Consider the following 21,942-nt stretch of genomic DNA (forward strand, 5'->3'; position numbering starts at 1 on the left):
TCCCCATATCTCCACATTATGGGAGGCTTAAGAGCCAAGGCAGTTATCGCTTAGGGAGCCCCCTGTCTTATGGCAATTAATATTTACTAATGCAGCAGAGTTGCTGTTAGCATTATCACCTGATTTATTGACTTCTAGAATTGTGAGTTAGGTATCCACACAACAGTTTGACCCCTTACACCTGACTATGGTACCACTCTGAGGTTTTTATCTCAGTGTTGCTGGTGAAAAACCCAGAGAGCTTTCTGTTCCTCTTATCGAGATAGTGCGGTATTAACAAGAGATTGTCTTGGCTTTGTGAAATGTGCAGGAGCAGAACAAAGAAAAGCACATTTGTTTTTCTGTGCTGCTGCAGCTCCCTCTGCACAACTTTGGGAAGCTCTGAACAGTTGGTTCTTAGATGGCTTTTGTTCCAAAAAAGTAAAAAAATAAATAAAACAAAAACAGAGGGAGAGTAAAGGGACTGTTTTTTTAACAATGTTGTCTTCCAAAAAGCACAGACTGTTTATCATCACAAACCCTTGTCTGTTTAAATCAGCATTCTGTAATGTAGTGTTATTTCCCACAGACACTTTCTACACTTTGTTTCTATATGTATATTTATGGCAGTTATCTAAATTAGGCTTTAAAAAGACAGTGGGCTGCATGCAAGGCTTGGCCTCAATGTTTTGCCTTTATGTTTTTCTGTGATCCTGAATTTGAAGGATGCTTCTAGTATCTGCAGTAAGAAGGACAGCATTCTCCTGGTTCACATTATGATCTACAGATTTGTGTAATGGAGCCTCTCATATGTTTTGTTTCTCAGTGTGCTTTTCAGCTCAAATGAATGACAGCTGGAAACATGAAACACTTTAGACAGAAACATTCATCTTTGAGGCTCACTGGACAAAGAAAAGGGTCAAGGGCTGGCATGCTAACACACTTGATTGCCTGTTGGGTTCTTGGGCTTTTGGCAAGACTGACACTTGGAAAACCTCTTCTCTTGGTTTGCAAAGAGCACCCCTGCCTGTGTTTGGTGTCTGTCTTGTGCCTATTTGCCTCTAAGAACATTTTAGAGATTCTGGAGGTGCCAAAGACTCTTATCTCTACACATCCTGTTTGCACGCTTGCTCACAAATTATCCAGCAAACACATTCCCCATCAAGATGTGTTTGCACAGTCCTACTGACTCTCAACAAAATATTAAAGCAGTCAAATGAAGTCCTGCTCTGTGTGTTAACAGGCACATTTTGATCAATATGTTATGGTTTAAATAGTCATCATTACTATTAGTTCTCATCATCATCACTAATTACTATCATCACTACAGCTTGAATACACATTCCAACTGATTGACATCAAAAAAAGAAATTATGATGAAGGCGTCATGTGAAATCCTCCTCCACAAAGTCTCCCACGACTTCTCATTTTTCCTCCTTTTTTAGTGCTTAATAGCACTTACTGAAGGGTATTACAGTTGGTGCTCTGCATGGGGCATTGCATTAAAACTCTCTTTAAAACACACACACATACACACATTTCAGCAGTCCATTTGGATTCATTTGCATGGCATTTCATTTGGATTTTGCCTCAATCGATGGTTTAGGGGGAAGAATTTAGAGAAAAACATCTTTGTGTAATAGCATTTCCTCTTAGTCCCCAGTGCATCATAAAGATAGAGAGTACAGCGGCCGGAGCCGATAAATGAGTGCAACGCTGCCATGAGAAGACCAGTCCCTCAGGCCTACAAACGAGAGCTATTGGAGTTAATTACAGTTTGCATCATTATATTTACCCAGAGAAGAGAAACAGAGAATAAAGCTGTCCTCTAAGCTCACCGAGGTGTTATTTCTGTAAATAATATGCACACCACACTGAGGCTGAGTTTGGTGTTTGCATTGTGTGATGTTTTTTATGGATTCTTCTCCAATTGGTTACATGTAGACATGCAGAGAAATTTCACCAAAAAGGTAAAGTCTTGAATTTAATTATTCTATTGTGTTGTTGTTGTTCATCACATAACTAACTCACCTGTTCATGTGTGCTGAAAATTATTTTCAAGGAAAGGCAAATTTATTCATACAGCGCATTTAATACATCATAATGATCACCATCATCATCATCAACATACATTTTTGAGAAAATGGATTAAAAAAGAAAAAGTCCTTATCTTAATTAAACATGTGTCAAATTAAGTGTTAAGACTCGGTTTGACGGAACTAAGGTTTGGAGCAGACTGCACGTTTTCTGGTAGTTCTTTTCAGATGTTAAAAGTAATTCAGATGAATTCAGTTAAATTCAGCTTCATTTGTATAGTGGCAGTTTACAACAACACTATCTCATACACTATTGCATACTTGACCCACATGATGTTAGAAGTTCAGTGGCTCATGTGACAACTGCAGATCAGATGTACACTACCGTTCAAAGGTTTGGGGTCACTTCCCTATTGAATCCCATGTCAAAGTGACCCCAAACTTTTGAACGGTAGTGTATATTTCAAACCAGAACCATTCAGAGCTTTGAACACCAGCAAAAACAAACAAACAAACAAACAAAAAAAACACAATTTAATCAGTTATTACGCCCACAGAAGGCCAATGTGGAGATCTGTAAACCAGAGTGATATATTCCTTTTTTTTTTTTTTTTTTTTTTTTTGTAAAATTCCATTACAGTAGTCAAGCCTACTGAAAGCAATTGCATGAATATTTTTTTTTTCTAAATTATGCTGAGCCATCAGTCCCCTCATTCTACATATATTCTTCAGGTGATTTCTCATCTTTAGACACTCATCTTTGGTTCCAAAGACAATTATTTCTGATTCATCTTTGTCTAGCTGATGAAAATTCAGTAAAAGTCAAAAGTATTGACCATGAAGGGACCATGTGTGCACTTAAGCTGTGTATGAGACCAGAATCCCCTGACGAGGCAGTAATATAGAACTGAGTGTCATCAGCATAACAAGATATTTTGTTTGTTTCTGTAAAACAAACTAGTGGGAGCATGTGGATGCTGAACAATAGGGAACCCAAAATGAAGCTTTGGGGAACTCTGCATTCCATCTTTGACTGAGAAGATCTTTAGTTAGATCTCCTAACTATAGATCAAACTATAGATTGAACAATGTATTAGATTCAATCTGCTTTGAAAACTGACATAATTTTTTTTCTGCACACAGTTCTAGATGTTAAAAAAGTAAGTACATAATGTTTTTTTATTTTATTTTCTGAAACATACATTAAAGTGTTGTGTACAACAATAAATAAAAAAGAAACAGTGCAAGATAAGAAAATATATACAAATAATTCAATCTTTATATTATTGAGTTCACTGATTGATTTCTATCAAAGTAGTTTAGTGCTGGTGCAAGTCTAGAGCCTAACTTATGACCGGTTCTATCTGATCTGACACCAAAGCACTGACTCCAGCATAGAAAAAACAATGTTGAACTGGCACCAACTCTTTGTTGGACCAAAACAAAGAACTGCTTATATCAGGCACTGAGGAAAAGATTATGGAGAACAACCAGACAAGCTAAGTGACAGCAAACTTCGCTTATAGCCTGGTTTAGTCAACAATAAAAAAAAAATGAAAAACTGAGCTGCAACATCAGTGTTCAAATGAAGTTGCTGTAGAAGAACATGAACTTCAGTAAAATTGAAATGAATCGTGCCTTTATAGCACTAAAAAGTGTCATTTAAACAAAGTAACAGCATCATTCCAATAAGCAGAAAGCGTCCCCATTAACACAGTTGACAGCTGATCTGTAATTATCTCTAGTAATAGGAGTGTTGTTTCAGAGGAATTTCTAAATGTCATTTTGAAACTCTAAGAAGATTCAGTTCACCTTCATTGTATTGGAGGACAGGAGCAATTACCGGCACGAATGTCTCAAGGCTTTGTATCTTTTGAGATTGGATATAATTGCTTCTTTGTTGACCCTTTATGCCATTCAAAAACATACAGCACACCCTACATATAAGGTGATAGAACAAATCAAAGTTACACCCTAGTAAAGTGCCACACTGTTTTGTAATGAATCACAAGATTTACAAGGTGGATTTACTGACCCTTTTAAGTACATAAGTTGTTTTGAACAGTGATTAAAAAAAACTAAAAAAAAGAGCCTAAAGAAAAATGTATGTTTGGTTGTTTGCAGCTGTTAGGGATGTTGTTTTAGAGTGCAACCCATCACAGAGCTCAGATGCTGCAGTTGCATTTTTCTTTCAGGCTCTAGTTAGTTGGATAACTATCTGGTGCAGAGCATTGTGCCTCTGACTGAGGCAGACAGACAGACAGACACAGAAAATACATGCTTAATGAAAGAGTGCATGAAAAAGGAGAAGGGAATGAAAGAAAGACAGATACCAAGTTTTCATAGTCACTCTTTCCTCCTGTATGTGCCCATAGGAAGCTGCAGTCATTGGCTCCTCCCTGTCTAGACAGAGAACCACTTCTCCACACACACTCTCGATGCCTTCTAACATCGCAACTTTGATTAATTCCCAGTGTGTGGCAAGAGGAGACAACATCAGCACCATGGTCAGGGGAAAAGACCCACATTCTGCTGGATGTGACAGCTTCCTGCTTCACACTGATGCCTTATACCCTGCTGGGACGCGTATGTGTGTGTGTGGGTCAGTAGTATGAGAGAGGAGTGGGATGGGGACTTTGAATGTGTGTGTGTGTGTGTGTGTGTGTGTGTGTGTGTGTGTGTGTGTGTGTGTGTGTGTGTGTGTGTGTGTGTGTGTGTGTGTGTGTGTGTGTGTATAGCCTCATCTGTCCCCTCGGCTGCATCAGTGCTCAAGCATGTCTTGCTGTGACAGCCCAGCAGCCTATGTTCCTGTCATATACACACACAAACAGGGGAGCTCCAAACGAGGGTGCAGGCAGGCGCCAACACCAGCGAGGTGAAGGGTCACGAGCGACTGCCTCTCCAATGTTGTGTGAAATGTGTAGCCGGCCCATTATGTGTGTATATATGTGACTTGAGGCGGACGGGGGCATCTCAAAGTAACTGGTTATTATCACCTCAATATTTTTCTTATTATGACAATTACATGCTCCAGGAACGAATTAAGCGATACAGGACGCCTAGCGGGAGTGGTTGACAGCTATTTGGAGACTCAATGCACAGAGCAATTTGCAGCCCAGAGCCAAACAAATTGGATTTGGGCCACTTTGGATGGAGGCCCTAGATTGTTGGGCGTTTGAATCCTGAGATCTGCATGCCTGCCTGGCCGGTTAGCTGGCTTTGATTCTTTACACATGACCACATAGCAGGTACAATTCTGTGTGGTCACTGTCAGGGATTAAGTGTAATGGATAAAGGATGTGTGTGTTGATAATGGAAATTACTGTAGAGTTTGTGGGGTACTTAAAAACTGACAACCTGCAAGCATTAAGCTTGTCCACCTTTTTATGTTACACAGTGACGCTACTTTTTTGGTCTTGGGCCACACAGCTGTGCTCAAGTGTCTGTATAATCCAAACGAGCCTAACAGCCTCTAAACGAATTACTGGTACACATTTTCCCACCCCTAAACTGCCACTGGAAAAGCTGGCAACAGCACCCAATTAGATGAAATGCAATTATTCCCATCCATTCACACAATTAGCCTGCAGGTTAACAAACTAGCTGTACACCCCGATAGCTCCCAGTGTTTTGGAAAAGCCATGGTTACACTGACTCTCATAGTAACCCCTCCATGTCAAATGGCATGCACCCGAGGCAGTCAGTCGGTCGAAAAATAACATTCAGTCCTATTGGTGGAGGCAGCGCGTGACATCACTGAGCTCAGAACACTGGTTGTCTTGATTGGACAAGGCAGCGAGTGGCACCATGGATGAGGAAGAGAAAGAGAAACAGAGAGAGGAAAGAAAGTGCTCCATGTGCTCAGTGGAGCGAAGGTAGATAATGCCAGGCGACAGGCTGGCAGGCTGGCAGAGCGGGTGGGCACTCACAGCAGCATGATGGAAAACAAAGGCTTTATGTGTCACAGTTGAGATCGCATTAACCAAAACAAGCAGGCGTGGACAGACTGCCACACTGACTTGGTTGTCTGTTCCACCATCTAAGCCAGGCACGATGGATGGAAAGAGATGGAGGACGCCTGGCTCCTTTTTATGTGATATTGCATTATGCTAGTGTGATGGGGAAAGTAATCTTGCTGTAACATGGAACTGACAGCATGTCAAAGCTGTCAGAGTTTTGGCCAATATTTGTTCTGGCAATGCTTGTGTGTTTAGATTGAATTCACAAGAGTGGGAATTTTTGTATTATATTTAAATCTGCAGTCCATTGAAGCATGAAAAACAAATTTATTCATATGGGTTGGAGCCACCTTTAAGTAAATTGAGTAACATTGTGCCTTATTATTCCAGCACCACAGCAAACACATTATAAGAAGCATAAAAAAATGTTAAAAGTACTTTTTTAGATGTAGAGCAAGGGTTTATTTCCTTTCCTCTGTTTTCCTTCTCTTTATGTCTGACAAAGATAGACAAATATCTGTGGTGACTAATGGTGGCTTTGGGCTCAGGTGGGAGAAGACTGGACAGTTAACAAGCCTAGTATAGCAGGTAGGATCAGCTGGCAGACACCCGCAACTCTTCCCTTTCTTTCCCAAGCAGACACCAGCCAGAAACCGGGGTCATTTACAGGTGACTTCCCTCTACAGTCATGTGCAGCTGAGGCTCAGCCAGTGCTCTGTGAATGTGTGTGATGTGTGGTTGGTCAGCAGCCATCACTTTTTATCTCATCACCTCACATCTGGTTAAGTCTTAACTTCCATTGCTGTTGTTTTACTTCCTCCTGAGCTCCACACTTTTATGTAGTCAGTAGTCTGTCAGCAATATTACTGGGGATTCCCTCGAATCATTTTACAATAGGGAGCACCTACTAAGTGCACACACACACACACACACACACACACAAGTACACAGTCCTCTGCTTACCACAGGGAATAGAAACTGTAATATGAACTCACCCTTGGTCTGAATGAAAGCCCATTACAATTCATTTTTACCACAGCAGCTAATGTAGTGTTTTTTTCTGTGGGATGTCTGTGCTCTACTTCCACATTTACCACTGTCAATAAGACTATTGAGATATTTCTTCGAAGATCTAGTGGGTCACAGAAAAGTCATCTCTCCTTTGAACATTTGTAATGTTTAATTTTTTCCAATAATATTTGCAGTTGTGGTGCTCCATAATGACAAAATGTACACCGGGAGAATTATGTGCTTGCTTGAGCTCACATTAAATTTGCCACCTGCTGCATGTCAGCTCTCGTCAAACGCTTGGATGAGCTTCATAAATACTCACTCTAAGTCTCTTCTTCTGTTCCAGGATCTGTCTGGCTCGATTGATGACCTCCCCACTGGGACAGAGGCCGGTCTGGGTTCAGCCGTCAGTGCTGGCGGATCCTCCAGCAGCAGCAGTAGCCAGGGGGAGCAGGGAGGCGCTAGTAACCAGGGACAGTCTCCCTTTTCCCCTCATGCCTCACCTCACCTCCCCAGCCAGAGGAGCGGGCCTTCTCCCTCCCCTGTGGGCTCCCCTGCAGGGTCCACTCAGTCCCAGCAATCCAGATCTGGCTCAGGACCCATCTCTCCTGCCAGCGGACCCGCTGCCAACACCACTGCGCCAGGTATGGTTGCCATTAAAGCTTCTAAAAATGTCTGCACATGCATCTTGATAATCTGATTTTAACTTGATTAAAAGGTGCAACTTAGAGCATGATAATTGTATTAGTCTAATTACCACAAATAAGCACAACAATCACTGACAGAATGTGCCACTGAAACCAGACAATATGCTGCATTTTACATCTTGTGCTGCCATATTGGATTCCCTTAGAAATTTGCTAAATTCATTTAAGGATTTAATGCAAATTGCTTGGCGCCACCAAACAAGAGGTTGCTGTTGGGAAGCAAATTAAAAAGCAGCTGTTGGGACTTTTGAGATGTAGGCCAGAATCAGCCTTTTAACCAAATGTTAGCTGTGCTGCTTTTTGGATCAAAAGGTAATTAGTTTGGTTGTCATCTGTTTGGGAACCTCATCATTAACATGGCTGGTTCCACACTCCAGTCAGAAAGGTTCCGTCACGTCCAGCAGTGTCATCGCAATCCAACTGGGACGCATTATTCATGTTCCAAACCAGCAAGCAGCAAATTTCTTAACAAGAACCAACCTGTTCTCTCTTTTACTGCTATTTACAAATGATCCTCAGAGCATCATAATGCCAGTACCATTAGTGCACTTGTTGCCCCAGAAAGCTTATCACAGTTATCACACCCACATTTCAGCTTGACCTTTACATTTATGTCTGTATTTTTATTTGTTTTTAAATATGTGCATTTAAAGAGGATTTTAAAAAGGTCATGTAGAACACTGACCTCCATGGAGACTATCATTAGATACGCATATTTCTACTAATAAAAACAAGACAGGATTTGAATTTAGTGAGTTGACTTTACAGGGGTGACTTGCAAAAACAAAGCTTTACCTTAATCACTGTCTTGATTTAACATAAAATGGAAAAGAAAAATGGAATTGTGTGGTACAATAGCAATCCTTATAATGAGTAACCCACAGCTAACAGGTGATGTTACGGATAAAAACTAAATGGTAAATAGTAAATGGTCTGTATTTATATAACACTTTTACTGTACCTGGAATGATACCCAAGCATTTACAAAACTAAGTATAAGTAATAACTAACTAGTAAGTATTACGATTAAACGTCCCCGGTTTAATAATTACACTTAGACAAGTACTGTTCTTAGATCTTATATTTAAATACACAAATTTAATAGCATAAAACCAAAAATATGCTTGTTTACAGAACAAAAACCTGAACAATGAATAAAGTCAGGTTCAAAGTTATAGTTATAATTTCTTATATAAATTTAGTTTTTCTATTTTACTATCATTTAACAAATTAGAAAATGCTGTCAAGAGCAAAAAAAAAAAGAAACATGACATTTTGTCTCTTTTTTTGGTGAAGGTACCCCTCTTTAAAAGCCTCACAAATACAGATAGGAAAAAAATGCTACTGTTTATTATGTCGAAATGCTAACTTTCAGTGAATTGAGGAGAGATCTAGAGATGTGAAATAAGCCCCTTAAATGTCTATTTTTGACCATTAGTTCTAAAGGAAGACATGTTAGGGAAGCAAATAAAATTGACCGGATCAAAAACCTGCCGTGCTTCTTCTTTCCTTCATCTTCAGCTCGATCTCACTGGATTATCCATCCAGATTAATCTCTATTCCTCCAGTATGCACAGAGGGTGAAGCTGAAAGAGTACTGCAGCAGAAGAGCAAGTGTTATCCATCCTGTACATCTAGACTTTGATATCTCTGGCCCATTAGAAGTCGTTAATCTGACAGCTGAAGAATATTAAAGCAAAGCGCGGAACACTTAGTGAAACATGTCTCATTCATTTTCCACACAGCTTTTTTCTTTTTCTTTTTTATGTCTTGATAACTGCATTGTAGAAACATCTGCCTTTAATTTCAGTGGAGTTTTGCTTGTCTTCTAACTACCTGTGGATTGTACCAGCACTACCTGTTTCCATGTCCTCTCCAGAGTGTTAATAAGTGAAACTGACTGGTGGTGGAGGAAGCCTAGCCAGATTTGTCACCTTATCTAAGATACAGCAGGGTAGACAAGACACCAGCAGGGCTATCAGACTATCCACAATGTGTCTGTCTGTCTCCCGAGGCCACAGGAGAGCACATAACCATTTAGATAAACCCTGAGCATTATAAACAAATGAGGATTTGATTTGCCCGAAACATTCTTGTGAAAGTGTGTGTGTGGCCTCCAAGTCATCTTTCTACCTCTCTCCCTGAGTGAGTGGCTGACCGGCCCATCAGCATGTCTCAGACCTGCCAGTCACTCTGACGAGGCGGGGCAAAGTGTCTCCTGTTAGATCCCAGCTCCTACTCCTCCTCCTCTCTCTCTCTTCTCCTCTCAGCCGCTCACGGGAGTGATTGACGCTAATGAAAATCTGGGACAGTGGTTTTTCAGGCGCTCGTGCCAAGAATCATGACGAGAATCTGGAATGAGGCAGCAAAGATGGGAAGCGAAACCAATCGCTGGGACGTGATTAATAAGAAAATATTTAAAAATATTCCCCATGCCAAATAAATGGTGATAAAGCATGGAGCAGTGAGTAACATCTGGCATGTTTTAGCGGCTGTACTACAATCAGTTTGAATTAGATCAAGAAGCAGTCAACTTTAGAGAGACACAGGAGAACTAATGTGGTTAGCATACATCTGATTACTAACGCTCTGCTTTGTAACACTTCATCAGAAGTTAGGACACTTTAGTTAATGTTGTCGCTTTACTTCAGTATAAGTCAGTGAGGAATGAAAAGAATTTGGAAGCTGTGTGTTTCATTGCAACTGTTGCAGCCATAGAAATTTATTATTCTAACAAGTGTCCTGTGAACAAAATCCAACAAACATTAATAACCTATTTAATTAGTGTGAGGAACCCATCTGCAGTAATTTGAGTTCAAGTCAAGAATAAGTCAAAACACAACATATCTGGTGCTCTGCTGCATTCTGCTCCATTAAGGCTGCTGTCAGTGGAGAAATTAGAATAGCAGACTTTTCCTAAATGGATTCTGCTCCTCGGCTGCTGTCAAAAAAATTTTTTTAACTATCTGACTCAAAAATGACTGCAGCAAATGTCACAACATGTTCTATAGATAGACAAATATTCACATAAAATCAGACTTGTACCTGCTATGGCTTTAAAGTTATATTAGTTTTACTGATTTAGGTGTTTAATGGCTTTGGACAAAGACTACCAGTTTAATGATGCAAAGTTATACTACTGGTCTTTTAACAATTCTCAGTTTTTACAAATTGCCTAATTGTAATCTTTCAAAGGCATTTTTCTTCTGTTTTTAAGTGTTGTTTCCAGTACTTATAAGTAATCATTATCTTACCAGGAATAGCAAGGTTTCCAGATAGGCAAGCTAAAGCTAAAACATCCTCAGAAGGGGACCAAAGAAATACTAAAACAAGTCAAACCTATTAAGTTTCATCTCAGTTTGAGTGAAAGCTAAATTGCACATTTAGACAGCATCACTTCTGCTTTAAATAGTAACACGGTCCAGATAGCTACATGGCGTTGCTTTTTAACACCATGTTGCTACATGATGTTCTGCATTTTAACAAGTATAAGCAGCTGTCTACAGAAGAGATGTGGTGCAAACATCACAGACATTTAATTTAATTATTTTTAAATTGTGAAAATGTCTAATTTTGTCACAGCCCCATTCTAAAATAATTTTAGCGTTAGCTTTCCTGGTAGGAAAATGTCTGATTCTCCAAACAGAGAGCTTGCAGACCCTTTCTGCTGGATATAAGACACTGACTGTTCAAAAGTACTTCATACAGCCCCACCTAAAAACTTCATAATAGCCTTTTCAAGTGGTCTTGAGTGACAGTTCTCCAGTCTTTCTGAAGGTCTGCTTGTCAGTCATTTTCAGCTCATTTCTTATATCTGATCATTTTCAGGGCGAATGTATGCTTTTCGTTCGTAAAACCACTAAACATTGTCCTTTAAACCTTTGAAGCATCCAAATGCATCTTACTCAAAGGATGAGCAAGTGTTGTGTCGACACATAGCACACAGCGTAGTAAAGAATTCATTTTAAATGTAGACACATAATTTGTCCCAACTTTAATAGTTTTATGAACAATTCCAAGGAAAGCACTGTTAGAGAGACATAAAATTGCATTTTTGCATCAAGAAGGTGATTCCCAAAGAGCTATTAGCTTAAACCTTGACACGTGTGCAGCACACCCCTAAAATGTTTTAGGAAATTGCACCAATGGAGTCAAAAAGCTCAACTTACCTGACAATATCTAAAGAATTGAGTATCAGGCTTTAGCTCAGTGGTGTAAGTCATCTTACAGTAATGTTGTACAGGTAAATGAACATGAATGAAAACCACTTTATTAATCCCAGAGGGAAATTACAAAAAGAGGTCTTAAATGTTGAATGTATGCAAAGGAATGCCATACCAAGTTTTCTGTGAGTGTGTGCTCGCAACACATTTGCATATGTTTACGTGCTGTGTGTTTGTCTGCCACCAGTCAGGCTCACACAGTGAAGTGATGCGACATGTCACATGGATGAGCACACACGGTCCCCTTGACAGCGGTCAGAGGAGAGCAATTTCATTATGTCATCTTTTCACCTGGCTGTCAAACAAATACACACACACAAACATAAACATACACACACCAGCAAGGCAGGGGAAGCATACAGAGCAGCAAGAAAGAACACATAAACCTGTAAATATTTGATTTCATGGTTTGACACTTCACATATATTTTGTCCATATAAATCATCTCTGCAGGTATGCTCACGTGTTTGAGTGACAGTGTGTGTGTGTGTGTGTGAAAGAGAGAGAATGTAAGAAAGAGTCAGACAGGGAGAGTGTTAAAGAGGGGTGTGCTGACAGATTGCCAGCCTATCTTACACCCGTACACTTGCACAAATCTATCTTGTCTGAGCACCACTGCAAACCTGTGATTCCCTCATCTCCTCACTTCTCCTCCTCATCCTCCTCTCTCGCACTCTCCCTCCCTCTGTCTGTCTCTCCATGAAGCAAATCCAATACACTGTAACATTATCCGGGCCTCGCCTTGCTATTTGGATTCTCTCCCGGAGCCAAAAAGGCACACACAGGGCCAAATTGATTTTCCTGTTGCGCTAGATTTGTGACAGTCGAGCAGAAATCACATTGCTCAACCGCCAACGCCCCCCTCCTCTTCCTTCACCTCATATGTGCACACACACACATATACACCTTGTTCCTCCCAGTGTCTCTCAAGCAATTCAGAGCATCCTCAGAATATTTTCCTCCTTCCACGAGACATGAGGGACGACGCAGGGAGACGTTTGTCTCTCATTTTGGATGGATGGTGTTCTGAAATAATCGGAGCACCAGTGTGAAAGCTTCCATCAGTGTGTGCGAGCTGTGGGAGAAAGAAGAGAGGTCATGCAGTTGAAGTGCAGAAAATATGGTCACACAACGCTCCATAAGTTAACATCAGTATCTGCATGATTACTCACAAATGTACACACATTTAGAGCTCTAAAACCTGGTACCTCCTGAGTGTTTTTGTTCGAAGATAACAGCCTTTGCTGTTTGGTTTCGAGTGTGTACATGTGCCGGTTTGACAAGTTATCTCCAGGAGCAGCCTGCCAGTACGGCGTCACTTTCTGTCAAAAAAGAGTCAGACATATCCATTACCAGGCTGAATCTGATACATATTACATCAAACTTTGCACAAACACAGCGCGGAAACTCAGCTGTCATCATCTTGGAGCGCTGTTACAGATAGCAGGGAGATGATAAGACTGTGCAGGGGAAAATCCCTCAACAAATTTCTGCACTCATACAATTTGCAGTAAAGAAAATGTATTCCGTCAGATCCACAGCTCTGAGCTTTCCTTTTTCAGCAGAAATTTCTTCTTACTGTCCATACAGCCCCCCAAGGTTTACCTCTTCCCAAACTGAATGAACAATTGTGTCTAACAATGGAATCACATGCAAAAATAAAATAAATAAATGGCTTGTGAAAGAGAAGACAAATGTTCAGCTCTTCTTAATTTATGATAAACAAGTCAAAAGACTGGCCAGATATGTCACTCAATGTGCCATTTCAATTTGTTCACAGACATGGCCAACAGTCATGCATTATTTGGTATGTGACATAGTACTTTTCTCTGTTTGATTAAGTGCTGACTGATTCATAAAACTTCTGAAGTTTTCAGGGTCACTGCAGTGATTCTAGTAACTGTGCTGTGTATAAATTGTCATTTCTTCTTGCAATGCTGAAAACCTTAAAGTGCTCTTTCTTTGTGTGACAAGCAGGAATTTGCAACACTGATTCGTGTTTTACTGAAAAACAAAGCTTTCATGCAGACTGCTGGGTGTAAAAGTAGTGGAAGTTCTCTGGGAATCAAGCTAAGGAATCACAATTGCCTAAAATTTCTGAAATGGGCTTTTATATTGTAACTGTATAGGTCTTAGTCATTCATTGTTGCTCTTTTATCTTTGTATGCTGCAGGAAAATTCAGTGTTTTTACACTGATCAACAGGGAAAAGCATAGTGAGTTGCACTGGTCATCTTATAATGCAATGCTCTGCTGGGAGAACCTGCATCCTGGCATTCGCATAGATATTGCTTTGACACTTTTTTTGCATACTAGTCACACCCCAGCATAGAAACAGTCCCTTATTACAGTAGCAGAGTCCAACTTCCCAGATCCTATAGTAACTGTGAGAAGCAAATCCAAAAGATCCATTGCTAGCATTCAGTCTCGTTTGGTATGCGAGCTGTTGTCAGTTTCAGAGCCACCATGTAAGAGTCAGTAGTCGCTGTGCTTAGGTTTTATGTGTTAATTTGTATGGCCATCTGGATTTGTTGCGTTCCAACTGATGCAAACCCGAGCTGGAGCCGATTTTAACTCATATCTACTCCAGTCATTTGACACAGGACTAATTATCAATTAAATTGGCATCCTGTGGCATGATGTCATCTTCTATGTTTAAGTGCTTTTTTGGGGATTTTGGAGGACTACACATCAGTCTGTGGTTCAGTATTAGGCAAGTGGCCGGGACTGCTGGGTGTTTTCTTTTCCTTTTTTTTCCCCCCAGTTATTTTAGATACTGCACAGAGACATTTCAGTCAGTATGGCTAAAATCAAGAAAGGAGGCCCTCCCTGTTTTGTCAAAATAGCTGACATTTTTAATCACTTAGGCAATGAGTTATAGATTTATGCCTCTATTACCATATTATTCACGTTGTTTGTTTCAGACACATTCAACTTGACTGAAATTATACAAAAAGCAAATTTTCAGATCAATGCTTTAGGAGACATTTCCACCTGTCTGAGCTGACATATTTGTATCTGTGTTTTGCTGCCTTTGAAGGCCAAACTGCATTTTTTTCCACCTTGTGCAGCCACTAATTGACACAGAGCACATCCTTACTCCTCCATTGCCCAGCTCGCTCTGTCTGCTGCAGAAGATCACAAATACTCTCTGTTCCTCTGTCTGTTTTTTTCTCATTCTTTGTCTCTTTTCTCATTTCCACCAAAGTCCTCAGAGGTCCAGTTAACAGTGCAAGCCTGCTCCCCTCCTCCCTTATCATCTTCTACCTCTTCCATTTCTCACTCCTCTTCCGAAATTTTTATTTTCTTCTAATAAGGTGATTGGAGCTTGCGGGCGAGTGCTCGGGAGAGTTTAAGCTGTTTATCTCCGCTTCGCTTCAAGAGCTTCCGGGGCCTAGAAAAGGACAGAAAGGTCAGGGCAAGTGGAAGAGAGACAAGGCTGTCCTGCTTGTTAGCTAAAGGGTCCTTCCTTAAACGAATCTTTTCCAAGCAGCTTCATATTTTCTTTCCTTTACATCATCCTCCAGCTTAGCCCGTGGTTTGCATTCAGTTTTTGTAAAAAAAAAAATAAAATAAAATAAAATAAAAAACAAAATCTATTCCTATTATGGTAATGAGAACCATACTAAAAAGCAAACAAACAAAAAAAGCAAGTGTTTTGGTGCTGCTCTTTTTCCACCCTGCACACAGAGGTCAAGCTCAGATGCCCTGAAGGAGTCGGAAATTACTTTCTTAAATGAGGCCGTTTTGAAAACAATGTCAGTAAAGACTTCCTCGACGACGACAAGGAAGAAAAAAAAAAGCATTTTTTTTTACCAAAGAAAAAAAGAGAAAACGCCACAGGGATGTTCAACTAAAACTCGAGTTTTTCCAATGCTTCTGGTGAAAGTTTAAACAAGAAAGCAGTGGCAGAGGGTGGGAGTGTGTGAGTGTTTTATGCAGTGTTGGCTGTGTGCAACTGGACGAGTTTCTTGTCACACCACTCCCTAAGAGGCTGCATGGTGGGAACACTGCCTCTGGCTGTCCCTGTCCCTCTCTCTTTTCTCCCATTATTTTTATCGTTCTTGCTTTCTCTTATGTTCTCTCTTGTGTCTCACGTTCCCTCGTCCCCACCCTCTCCTCCCCATCTCTGTTTGTCTCTGCTTTCTTTGCTCAGAGCGTTGCTGCGTTCCAGGCCTCCCACCGAGGAACAAGGCTGAATTTTCCATCCACGTCTCTGCCTCTGTGCCTCCTTCTCATTTCTCCACATCTTTCCTCCAGCTCTTTTTCTTTACTTGTGTCCTCCTTTTTGTCTTCTCCCAAGCACACACCACCACCATCCAAACTCTTCCCCCTCATTTCCCACATTCCTCTAACTCACCTTCTCTTGATGGCTGCTCGTGTTCGAAGTAAAACAGCAAAATGCCCTCCCCGCAGGCAGTATATTCACAAAGCACACTGCCGACTAAAATAGGGGAAGGAAAAAGGCACCTGCTTGCTGTGTTAGCCATTTAGAGAAATCCCATTCCAACTCAGTCCGACTGGAAAACCTTAACCGGAGCACAGTGTGCAATTATTTTCCCTCCCCAGCACCTATTTACTTGCTTTCTCTCGCTCCTTCGCTCCCTCTCCTTCTGTTTTAGCTTAAACTGCACTTTTGCTTTACTTACAGTTGCTACTCAGCGTTGGAAGTAATGAGGATCTTGGGAGAGCGCTTGTTTTGCGAGCCACTGCAGGCCTGTGTTCATCCCCCATAGGAAGAGTTAACTGGCATTAGCCCCCGGCTTGGAGAAGCATTGACTCGCACCCATTGAGATCTAAGCCACCGTTGTTGGAGCCCGCTGTTTATCTGCCTCTTCCCCCTAAAGACACGGCAAATAGGGGGCATTACCTTGGCGTGTGTGTTTGTTGGGTGGTGCAGGTGTGTGCACATTTATAGCCTAAGGGTTGTATTAGGAGATGGTGCTGAAGCAGCCTTTTCTCTGTCTTCTATGCCAGTTTATTAGTACGCAACACACTTACCTCACTTTATCCAAAATGGCCCTCATTGCTCCAGAGGGTCTGTTTTTGTGGGAAATGCTTAGAAAGTGTGTATAAGTTAGTGTGTGTGTGTGTGTATGCGTAATAACATCACTGTCACTAGTATACATGTTTATTTTCATACTTTTGTAAGTATGTACAAACACACAAGCTAACACCATCCTGCATGCCTGTTCAGAAGCAATTCATAAGCCGTATCATTCGAAATCCGATTGACTTTTCTTCATCAACATAATTTGCACAGATACACAGAATTACACGTTTACACAGTAGCTTTTAAGCCTTATACTTCCAGGGCCCTGAAACAAAACAGGAATATGGCCACAAGTGGTCTCCCTCGACTTTGAACTTCGCCAGCATTTGCGTTTGAAACGGTGATGAAAAAAAGCTTCAAAGACTATGCTCCCGCTCTTCAAAGGAGACACAGGGTTGCCTTGATGGTCCTCGTGGAAGAAGAATTTGAAATGTGTATTGGCTTTTTAGCGAGGAACACTATCTCAAAAAACGCAATGAATTCTCAACTTTGATCAATGCAACAAGTCCAACAAGTCAGTGTCAAGGACAAATGTCTAATTAGAAAATATGATTTGACTGTAATTAATTAAATTGTCTGAATATATATTAAAGAGAACGGCAGTGCTTGTGCATATTTAAATGATTAATATATATGTGCATAACTGGCTTTTTGCAAAGGTGTAAATTGTAAACAGGAAATAAAGATGCAGGGTGAAGGAAAAGAGCAGGACAACAATATATTGTGACACCACTTGCTGTTATAAGTGCTAATTGAAAGTACATGCAGGAACACTAGCATTACTGGAGAGGCAGAAAAAGAGGATTTTGACGCAAAATATTAATTTACATAAAATCATACATCACTAAAAAAGCAAAAAAAAAAAAAAACTAAAATTTGTCTGTAGTACCTCATGTGTACTGATGCAAGCCTGATTCAGTGGCAATTAAAATTAAGGCAAAAGTACACAATTTAACATAAAAACATTGCAGACAAAACTGCAAGTTAATCCAGACTATACTTATTTTTTTAATTGTGAAGCTATGTGGAACAATTCAGTCATGCTTAGTGGTTGTATGTAAGGATGGCCCATGAAGGGTTTGACTTAAAAAAGCCTTTTTAGTCCATTTTTTTTTTTTTTTTTTTTGATTTTTTGCTTGCTTTGTCATGATGTAGATGTCCACTCCTGGGAAGATTGAATAATAATAATAATCTTTCTTACTGTAGAATGATGGACTCAAAATAGTTTGAAAATGGCTGCATAGCTCTTCCCAGACTGATTGGCAGCAACACTTGTTTCTTTGCTGATGTTAAAATGTCTTTGATAGAGATGATTGCACTTGCGGATGATCAGTTAATCAAGTACATTTGATTAGCTGCTTCTAGATACTACTAACCATCTTAATTCCTATGAAAGCTGTGAGCGCGTTCTTTGGTTTCCACACACTTTTCAGCATTTTACCTTTGTTTTTGTTAAGTAATATGACTAGAGAATCTACTTTCTTTTTCTCCACTTCAAGAGTTAGTGGTCAACAACTTGTGCAAACCGTATTTGAGCCTAAATGTGGGAGTGGAAATCAGGCTTGCGTTCACAGGTAAAGTTATTGATGATTTAGATTCATATTAAAACATTCATGTATAAACATGGCTTTGTTAATTATATAAAAAGAAAATGAAAAGAGAGTGTGTGCACATTCCTGCCGCACAGATAAACCGTGGATCTTCATACAATTTTTTGCATCTGGCCCCTGAATGGTGGAAAGCATTTCTATACCATTTGTTTGTTTTACATTTCTATTCATAGCTGGGAAAGACAATTTTTCTGTGCTCAGAGAAAGGTATACAGTCAGCTCCTGCTGACATTTAGCACTCTCCTCTCTCCCAGCAGCACATGAAGAAGAAATACACGTCAGAGATCCTGCCTATGAATTATTAATGGTGTGGATTAAAAGTGCCAGGACTCACTGTGGAGCTTGTTTGTTTTATTTGGACGTAATTATTTAATGGCATCTTGTTAAAAATTATAGAGAAGAGAAAAGAGGAGAGGATAGAGGCAAGGGAGAAAGGGAAGAGAATAAAATGAGAGAAGAGGCTTTGTTTGGATAGTAATTGGTAGTGCAGTGAAGGGAGGAATGATGACGCTCTGATGTTCTCTGCTATACTATTTCATTTTTTTCCTCAGATAAGTTATCTGTTTCTTCCCTTTCCCTGTTTTCTTTCTTGATCTCTGTACCTTACACACCCTTCTTTGCAGTAGTTTTATCACTTGTGACAGTTTACATGAGTATGTAGATGGAGTAGTGGGGCATGGAGGGCACTGTTCCTTATTTCTGCCTCCACAGTGGCACTCACTCAGTACAAACTGCTGCCACTAACATCCAAGCAAACAGAGCCTGACAGCAAAGCGGGTGCCTGGCATATATTCCCAAACACACTCACATACACACACACAGGCTAGCCGTTATCGTCGGGTCGATTTCCATAGTTTAAGGGTTCAGCACACCGCTGCTGGCATCCTTCATCCTCCCTTCTTCCCCGTATGAACCTGGGATGTAGCTAAATTTGTCCCTGTGGCAACAAGTGGCCATGACCCTTTACAACAAGCTCAAGGCTTCTCCAGTTAGACACACAAACACATCACAGTAACACTGCAAAAGAGTGTTAACACACTGCAGCAGAACACATGAGCACACACATATGTATACATATATAAAAAACTAAAGTCATTTGGCATCATTATATATTTTTAAACCTAACTTTTTTAATGCAGACTTGTAACAGAATATTACATTTAGCTTTGAATCGGAATTTTTTTCCCAGCGTTGGTAGAGGTGCACATGAAAACACGTAGCCAGTGTTTCTGGTGTTATCTCAGAGTTGCTTCAGCATTTGCATACTAATGTTTCCCATTCCCTCCTGCAACATGGTGACAGACTAACTAATCGAATATTCTCTCTTTGAAGCAGCGCCGCTGGATCTATTCAAGTGTGAGGCGGGAGGGGGGGTCTTTGTGTGTGTTTATGTGTATGTGACAGTTTCAGTACGTATCTTATGTGCCTCTGTGCTCTTATGTGTGCATCCTTGTGTGCTTTGGTGTGTTTATTTACACTTGTTTGTGCAATTACTTTTACGTCTGTGCATGTTACGTGTGCGTGCGTGCTGGAGTGTGAGTAGGCGGCGGGGTGGATGGAAATGTTGTTTATGCATTTTTATGCAAAGCAATTATGTTGACTTAATTGGGTTTGTTTATGTGGAGAGTGTGTCACCTCCAGTCATGTATTACTGCTGGTGTGGACAGACACATCACATACACATATATGTGCACGCACTTAGTGAAGTAGCACACATTGTGCTATATGACTGAATAATGTGAATTATTTCCTCTGTAGTAACAGACTTTATATTCGTTGGGTTTTAAAGAAACTGTAGCAACAAAGCTCTAACTGTGCTACATGACAGTTATTTTGGCCACATATTCCAAGTTGAAACACATACTGTACTTTTTGAACTACTGCAGTTACTGTACTTATGTATTTCCTTCATGCCTAGGCTTTATGCATTTCATTTAAGTTTTATTTAATTATTTAACAGCAAAACTTCCATATAAACTACCAACATGTACGAGAAGCACAGTCTGAAATCCTCATGTCCTTTCCTTCCTCATTGTCTTCTGTCCAAATCCAAAGATAAAAGGTTAATTTGCCATCTCTCTCCTTCCTCCAGGCCAAATCAATCCACCATAGTCTCTGTCTGCCATTGTCCTAATCAGACCCTCAACTCACTATTGGATTTCAATGGAACAGGTGCAGCCCAAAGACCTGCACAACCACCTAATCAATGATCCTGAAATGACTCTGGTTTTCTAAAGGGGGTTGCACGGGTTTTAATGCTTACACAAGAAAGTGGCATCAGGTCCAATGACTTGATATGTCCTCTGGAAGTGGATTTGTCATTTAGCTAATAGTGAACCAAAATCAACTTTAGAGTTTCTGTGTCTGTAAAGGCTAAATTTGCCATCAAACCTTCAAAACAAAGCCTTTATTTTTCTTTTCTCGCTGAAATGACAGGATAATTTTTGAGCCAAGTGATTTTTGTGCCATTGAAAGAATTGCAGAGAAGAAAACAAAAAAGGTCCTTCAGGGGGCTGATTGTTTACATTGGTTTTGTGTCATTTTCTTCTATTTTTTAAGGCAATCAGATGGAAACCAAATATAAATGCATTTTCTGTTGACCTCACTTTCTAAAAAATAAGGGAATTTATGCAAAACATTTTTTTTTTTTTTTTTTTTTTTTTTATGAGATGACTTCTGTTTCAAGGTTTGGATTGTTACCATAGCATGTGTGTCACATGAACCTGAATCTGACTTCATGTTGCTCTCAGGTTCCACCATGGCCCCGCAGAGCTCTGGAAATGGACCAGATGGAGCCCACCCGCCAATCACTCCCTCACCTGTGGCTCAGGAGAGGGGTATGTTAATGTTTATGTGAATGATGACCGAAAGCAAGTATTCTGTGTCCTTGCATGAAAAATACAGAAGGCTGAGAGTCTACAAGGAAAAGTTTGAAGTGCATGTGTGTTTTTATGAGTTTTTTTGTTGTTGTTGTTGTTGTTGTTGTTTTAGTAAAACTTGCACACATATTCTCAGAAGACCCAGTGCACACACTGCAGGCTTTGTATTGCACATAAATAGGTTCAGGGGGAAAAAAAATCAACATTGTTCATCACTAAGACTAAAAACTCAAATGTAAAAAGTTTGTTTCTTTACATGCCACAACAGCAAGGGGTGCATGAAGATTAGAGGGTGAAGCGAAGCGTTAACAGAGGTGGCATGTTAGCAAAGCACAAAGAATAAAAGTGGCTGTAATGAGAGATTATTTTTTAGTCAGTATGTGGACACATATACAGATGTAAACAGATTATTTGACTTCACCGAATCGGTGAAACAAGTTCAACAAGAACCACACTGCCTTTGTGACAGTACACCAGTAAACTTTA

The 21,942-nt window shown here is 40.2% G+C and overlaps 1 protein-coding gene across 5 annotated transcripts in view; it reads left to right on the forward strand.

Annotated features, from left to right (window-relative positions):
* LOC121631535 (AT-rich interactive domain-containing protein 1B-like) overlaps positions 1-21,942 on the forward strand; it is a 190,359-nt gene that overhangs the window by 132,525 nt on the left and 35,892 nt on the right. For all 5 annotated transcript variants that reach the window (XM_041972534.1, XM_041972530.1, XM_041972531.1 and 2 more), the window contains exons 5-6: positions 7,332-7,629; positions 21,328-21,414. In XM_041972534.1, the coding sequence (XP_041828468.1) occupies positions 7,332-7,629; positions 21,328-21,414 (385 nt within the window). The remainder of the gene's footprint in view (positions 1-7,331; positions 7,630-21,327; positions 21,415-21,942) is intronic.

Source organism: Melanotaenia boesemani, chromosome 20, assembly GCF_017639745.1.
Source record: "Melanotaenia boesemani isolate fMelBoe1 chromosome 20, fMelBoe1.pri, whole genome shotgun sequence".
In the NCBI taxonomy this organism is placed as follows: domain Eukaryota; kingdom Metazoa; phylum Chordata; class Actinopteri; order Atheriniformes; family Melanotaeniidae; genus Melanotaenia; species Melanotaenia boesemani.